The sequence below is a fragment of the Uloborus diversus genome, chromosome 7 (assembly GCF_026930045.1).
Source record: "Uloborus diversus isolate 005 chromosome 7, Udiv.v.3.1, whole genome shotgun sequence".
Classification (NCBI taxonomy): domain Eukaryota; kingdom Metazoa; phylum Arthropoda; class Arachnida; order Araneae; family Uloboridae; genus Uloborus; species Uloborus diversus.
In genome coordinates, this window is record NC_072737.1 from 7936363 (window position 1) to 7943844 (window position 7482).

Below are 7482 nucleotides of genomic sequence, written 5' to 3' on the forward strand. Positions count from 1 at the left end.
TTCCTTACTCATAAAACTAAAGTAGCAGTAACTAAAAAGAGCAAAATAGTATTCATTTAGAAACGAAAACACGAAGTGTATTCGGAACTCCAGCGCTCGAATACGCTACCTTGCGGTGATTTATAAAACTGCGTCTGCACCTAAAACATTGCCACGTTGCGCATCACGTGTGTCTGTTGACGTAAACACAGGCAGTTTGTTCTGAGTATTTATTAACGCAATCGATGTGTCTTAGTTTGCTTTCAGCTACAGAAATTAATTCGTCCCTTAGTAGTATTCTCGAGCTTCTCAAAATAATGTTAGTTTTTCTTATTTCTTTCAAAAAAGTATTAAATGGTGGAAGCGTAAACAAGAAAAGTCTGGATTAACAAAATTGGATAACGTAATACCAGGTAAAATTTTTTATTGTTTTGTATGAATTTGTAAGAATATGAGTTTTTTTTAATCTTAAATTAATTTAACTAATCATATTTTACAGCAGCATTTAGTTGGAATGGACAGTATGCAAAATATTTTCTTGAATTTATTATCGTAGAACAAAATGAAAAATGTTTAACCGAGAAAGAATTTACTTTATTCCTTTTATTCTCAGCTGAAAGGTTTCGCCAAATTTGTTTAGGGTTATAGTAGTTTTAGTATTGTGCAAGCAAAGTAGCCTTGGCGAGTTTTCGCATTTTTAGTTAAACCATTTTTAATTTTTATCATGAGTGGAATAAAATGATAGTAAGATTACAGAATTCGATGAGCAAAAAGAAATAATGGTCAATCAACTGAAAAGAAAACTACCACCATATATAAACTGTGAGTACACATTTTATTTATTTTGTTCTGAGTGAATTTGAATCAGTTTTTCAATTCGATGGAAAAAAAACGAACTTAACAACATTGACTGGACACTTTTCCTTAACCTAATTCCACATAAATGATTTAAATAACCTTTGTTACTACAGTATCCTACTGAAATAGACAGTATGCAAATAAATTTTCTTGAAAATATTTATCGCAGAACAGATTGAAAAATCCAGAAAGAACGTTAAGAATTTGAACAATAAAAAATAAAAGTTCGCCAAAAATCTGTTTATAGGCTTATGGTTTTAAAATTATGTGAAAGAATAATGTATCTTGACAAGATTTCGCATATCAGGTAAATCATTTCCATGACGAATGAATTAAATGCATGATTTCTTTGGATATCCAATCATATAGTCATAGAAATAAATTATCTAGTGTTAAACGTTACTCTTGACAGTCTGCCACGTATGTGCACTATGTGACAAAAATGTCAACAAATGCTGGAAATGTCACGAAACTGAACTTAATATGTACTAATGTATAGAAAAAACGGTACAAAATGAAAATGCCGTTCGAAGCGAACCAAAAATTTATGAATTCCGAATTCAACATCGTGAAAATGGCTGCTTCAGAACAACTTACTGTGTGTTCTGCATTAATTGTTTACTTTCGTAATACTTTTTGGTTTCTAATCTCTTTCTATATGGGTCAGAATAACCAAAAGACTTTGAAAAATCTTTTCAAATGAATAAAGCGAAAAAATCATACATACGAACAAAAATCACAACACTTTTAGCATTTTCTTCGTTACCACATGCGTTTGTTTTAGTTTTCAATTCCGCCATTAGACAGTGACTGCAGTGCCCCCTATAGTTCGTTGGAGTTGCGAATACAAATTTGAAGAATTTCCAAAATATGAAATTAAACTTTACATGTTTAAAAAGATTTATCCGTTAGTACTTTTTTTAAAATCTAAAACTTTCTCTCTATAGCTATTGATGTACGAACTGTTTTAAAAAATGTAGCCGCCCGTGTTCCCCTTACACTTGCTTTAGTTATTTTGGGAAATTTCAATTTTTATGGGCACTTGGTGCGGTTTAAAATCTTACCAAATTTGCGAGAATCATTTTGGGACACTTTCGATAATACTCCCCCTCTTTACTAATTTTTATTATAGAAATATTGTTGCCAGATGCTGAGATACTTTTGGTCAAAATAAAATGGCGCTAAACGGTTTCATCCGAAATGTTTCCAAAATAAGTAGTAAAATTTGGCGATTGTTTGAAATCGTGCAAAAAGAAAAATTAATGGAAGTTTTAGTGCGGTTTATGGGTTTGCCTAATTTAGTTGTTGAATTATTTTACACTAGTATTTTTTTTTTAAAAGTATCTTTGATTGGCGATATTTTGTTTATATGGTGAAAGCTGAGAAACATTATTACGTAGTCTTTGGGCTCAAAAACAGCGACAGTGGAAAAAAACTGCCAAATGCATCAGCTACTGAAATCTTTTTGAAAAAATTCTGGCGATATTTCTGCTGGTTGGTTGGATATAGTGAGCAAGTGTCCAATCAGCATAAATAATAATAATAAACCATTAATTACATAAGTTCCGTTTAAATAGAAAATGATCAGCCAAATCCATTTATTTTTAGCCAATCTTGTGGGAAAACGTTACTTTAAGATTTGACTTGAGAAAAGCCTCAAAAAGTCAGACGAAACGCAAAAATATTCAACAATACAACAATGCTTGGGAGTTGAGATGACACACTAAATAATGACTTGGGTTGATGAAAGCCTTCGAACAGGGAACAAAAAAGCTCATAACTCGTTTTTTATACAACTTAGAAACTTCGAACAGATGCTATCTTCAGCAGAAAAATTGGCGCTTTCGATGGACATATAATGTTAATTTGTGAACGTTTTTTTCCACCCCCATGTTGGGGCATTTATGCGAAAATTGGGACTAAAATTGGAATAAAAAGGGAACTATCAATCGGATTTTTTTCGAACTGGTCTATAAACCTTCCCAGTACCAAACTGAACAAACAGTGAAAGTTTCAGTCAAATCTGCCGGGTAGTTTCTGAGATCTTAGGGAACAAATTTACCAAACTCCATTTTTATATATTAAGATATAGAAGAAAGTAAAAAACGCTCTTCCTGTAACAATGTACTTCTGTTCGCGGCTTTTCCATGACTCTCCGGGATATCTGCAACGGCTGCTTTGACATGAGAATGGATGTCCTCGATGGAGTCGAAAGGTTTACTTTTCAGCGCTGATTTTAATAGGGGAAACAAAAAGCAGTCAGGAGGCCACAAACCTGGACTGTAGGAAGGCTAGCGCACCACGGGAGCTTTGATTCAGAGCTTCTTCAGTCAGAACTATCCGCACAAGTTTCGACCAGACTTTCCTCATGTACAACTTCTCCGTAACAATGCGTTGCACCGTTGTCTGCGATAAGTCCAGGGTTTTTGCTACTTGGTAGAGACTGAGACACCAGTCCGTGTTCAAAAATTCAGAAACTCGTGACACATTCACGTCAGTACGGGCGTCCAGACTGAGGTTCGTCAGTCACCACTTTCCGGCGTTACGAAAGGCCTCGTGCCACTTTTCAACTTGCGAATAGGACACACACTCAGTATCAAACGCCTGTTGAAGGTGGAGCATTGCGAACGTTTGGGAAGGAAACCGGAAGCAAAATTTGATCTTTTTGCGTTGCTCTGACGAACTTTCCATATCGCCTTGTCACGCACCACCGTATAGTGGTTACTGTTAAAGCTGATGGTACCACTCCAAAAGCTGGGAGGCAACTGACCTGCGTTGCGCTGTAAAGCCAACAACCCCCCCCCCCCACCGTCGCTGTCAAGCGAAGGAGCTGCGGGGTGTGCATGCGTCAGTATAACTTTGGGCTCATTACTTTTGGGTCGTACCATGTATTCTAGTATGCTTTAAAGTTACATTTACTCTATGATCTAACGCATCTACTTGTTCCTTTCTCAGAACTTGGCGGTGACCATCCATCCGAGCTACAACGGGTCGACGTTCGACTCCGACATCGCCCTGGTGCGCTTCTGGCCCGAGATTCGATACACTTCGCGCATCCAGCCCATCTGTCTGCCCACCCCCGAGTCGACGGCGAATAACATCAGAAGAGGGAAAGACGGCATCGTAAGTAGGAGTAGTTGGGGTGAAGGGTCGTTAGGGAGTGTTAGAAATAAAATGCTATATATTATATTTCATACTAGTGGTACCCGCACGGCTTTGCCCGCAGTAGAAAATGAAAAGGTCATTGGGTTCGCCTGTATACTTACAAATAATGGACGATGAATCTCTCGCCAATTTGCTATGATCATTTGCTCGCCCATGGTCGCGAATGGTAGTTTGCTCGTCCACGTTACGGTAGTTGGCTAGTCCACATTTTGGTGATTTATTCGTCCACGTTATGATAATTTCCTCGATAAAATGTTCTTAAAATTGGAATAGAAAAAGAATAAAATCGAATTTTCGAAAAATTGCTTCGAGGTGCTCACCCCTAAGCTACGAACTAGTTTTGTGCCCAATTTCATGAAAATCGGCAGAAAGGTCTAGGCGCAATGCGCGTAACAGACATCCAGAGACACGCTTTCAGCTTTATTATTAGTAAAGATGGCTTCTATTCTCCATGTAAGTAATATTGATACCAATTACATTAGCTTAACATTAACCTGGCTGGATGTCTCTCTGTCTGGATCTCTGTGACGCTCATAGCGCCTAGATCTTTCGGCCGATTTTCATGAAATTTGGCACAGTATTAGTTCGTAGCATGGGGGTGTGCACCTCGAAGCGATTTTTCGAAAACTCCATTTTGTTCTTTTTCTATACCAATTTTAAGAACATTTTACCGAGGAAATTATCATAAGATGGACGAGTAAATTACCAAGTTATCATATCGTGAAACCGTAACATGGGCAAGGCAATTGGCGAGAAATTCACCATACATTTTTTGTAAATATACAGGCGAACCAAAAGACCGTTTAATTTTTCTACTACGGGCAAAGCCGTGCGGGTTTGCTATGCGCGTAACAGATATACAGACACACAGACATCCAGAGACACAGACTTTTAGCTTTCTTATTAGTAACGAGTGGTACCCGCACGGCTTTGCCCGTAGTAGAAAAATTAAACGGTCTTTTGGTTCGCCTGTATATTTACAAAAAATATATGGTGAATTTCTCGCCAATTGGCTTGCCCATGTTACGGTTCCACGTTATGATAACTTGGTAATTTACTCGTCCATCTTATGATAATTTCCTCGGTAAAATGTTCTTAAAATTGAAATAGTTAGTAACTAGTTACTAATAAGAAAGCTCAAAGTCTGTGTCTCTGGATATCTGTATGTCTGTATATCTGTTACGCGCATAGCGCTAAGATCGTTCTGCCGATTTTCATGAAATTTGGCACAGTATTAGTTCGTAGCATAGGGATGAGCACCTCGAAACGATTTTTCGAAAATTCGACTTTGTTCTTTTTCCATTCCATTTTTAAGAACATTTTAGCCAGAAAATTATCATAACATGGAACCATCATAACACATGCGAGCAAATGAACAAAGCAAACGGACGAGAAATTCATCATCCATTTTTTGCAAATATACAGGCGAACCAAATGACCTTTTAATTTTTCTACTACGGGCAAAGCCGTGCGGGTACCGCTAGTTAGAAATAAAATGCTACCTTAATTTTTTATACACCTTCTACTCTCCATGTAAATGATTGATGTCAATTACATTAGTTTAGCATTTTTTAACCTCGCTCCAGTTTGTGGATTTTCAAGATGTAAAATATCGACAGCATCCATATAGTATGATTATGTGGCGTGTAAACAATCCCTCGACAAATCGTTTGGCTTGGAGTGCGCTTTGCAAAATTAAATTCCTAGTAAAGTTTCGCATCGAATAGAGTCCAAGTGCCTCCATCTAGTGGGGAAGCTGGGAGTCAAAATCCTCGTCTACGTGAAGCAATGGGGATTCTGCAAAAGGTAGTGCCTCTGACGCTATCCCATTAGAAAGTTTAGCATTTCTGTTCCTATGCCGAAAAAGTTTTCCCTGTATATTGAATCTGCGATTCCAAGTATAAAATTCCTTCTACGATAAAACCTCGCTGGAGTGGTTTGTTCATTCATGCTTTTTGTGCTACTGGAATGACTACTGGACAGACGAACTTTGGTTGCGCATACAAACAATATGGAATGCTCTTCCGCAGGCAAATGTTCAAACTTTGTTTCACTCCATGCCGAGTCGTGTAGCAGCTCTTATTTCGGCGCGTGGTGGCCACACAAAATACTAATTTCAATCTCTTTTTATTGTCTGTTTGGTTTGAAAATGTAATCATTATTTATTTGTACCATTACCACTCAACAGTGTATTAAACTTCATTCAACTATGATGCTTCCTTCATGGTGTTGCAATTTTCACAAACAGGAGTGTGTTATTTGAACCAAAAAATGATCATTTTTTTGAAGTATTTTCCATAGTGTGCTGTATTTAGTTTTATAAATTATTTTCCTTTCATTTATTTAATTTTTCCTAAGGTGACAGGCTGGGGACTCAACGAAAAGGACATGCCCTCCGACTCCCTTTTCATGGCTTACTTACCCGTCCTTCCGGGCGACTACTGCATGAAAGCTTACCGCAGCCAAGGGAAGAACTTCCCCATCACTTCCAACATGTACTGCGCTGGACGGGACGAGGGAGGGATGAGCGCCTGTTCCGGGGACAGCGGATCCCCCATGGTGTTCTACGATGAGGTTATGGAACATTACACGTTGGAAGGAATCGTCAGTTTTGGCGTCAACGGCCAGTGCTCGATGCCAAAGAGCTACACAGTCATGACCAAAATACTGCCTTACTTGCCGTGGGTCATCCGTACTAACTATATTTATTGATCAATTGACGATCATAAAGTTATCAGCTACATAAGCAACTCAACCACGCATGGTGGGGAGATGGTTGGCCAACTGTGGCTAAACCGGAATGGTGGATTGGCAACGACAGCCCCACAGTTTCTGGGCATCGTTGGGTCAACCGTGAATATTTTCGATGGGCCATCGTCGGGAAATTGTTGGCTAATGTAGCAGATCGTTGGCCATTCATTGGCAAATGGTCGGTTGGGCAACGGTTGCCAAAGCGGACATTGCCTACCATTGGCCAGCCATGAGATCGACCAACAATCTCCCAACCAATTGTGTTACTAGGGAAGTGACTCGTTTCATGTAAATATTTTACTAAATAAATGTTGTACAAAGTGATCCGAAAGTGAACGTACGCCATATTTTTTTGTAAATTAATGAGAAGTTGGTGCCAGGGATGTTCCCATAGGGCCGTGTACACTTAAATATTCTTTAGACATATAGCGTATAGGGCCGTGGTAGCCCGATCGGTAGAGGGTCGGATTCGGGGCCGGAGGGTCCTGAGTTCGAACCTCGATGGTCGAAGATCTACCGTCGTCATTGAAGGGGACTGGGCGACGTTAAATATGCTCGTGGTCTCAATGTCCTCCAAGTGAAACAATACCTCTGGGGCTAGCTCCTGGACTAGTTCTAAATTCTCATTAACTGTTCGATCCGGTGATGGTGCTGCCATCTATCGGTATAAAAAATAATGGAGGCAAGGCACTTTGCATGCAGTCCTCGACATAAATACAGTTGTAGTCA

General features: G+C 38.8%; 1 protein-coding gene across 1 annotated transcript in view; it reads left to right on the forward strand.

The window, feature by feature from the left end:
- The window catches only part of LOC129226215 (limulus clotting factor C-like), a 55290-nt gene extending 48563 nt beyond the window's left edge, over positions 1 to 6727 (forward strand). Inside the window, exons 9-10 of the mRNA XM_054860815.1 lie at positions 3793 to 3960; positions 6361 to 6727. Of these exons, the coding sequence (XP_054716790.1) occupies positions 3793 to 3960; positions 6361 to 6714 (522 nt within the window). The 3' untranslated portion in view covers positions 6715 to 6727. The remainder of the gene's footprint in view (positions 1 to 3792; positions 3961 to 6360) is intronic.
- The last annotated feature ends 755 nt before the right edge of the window (positions 6728 to 7482 follow it).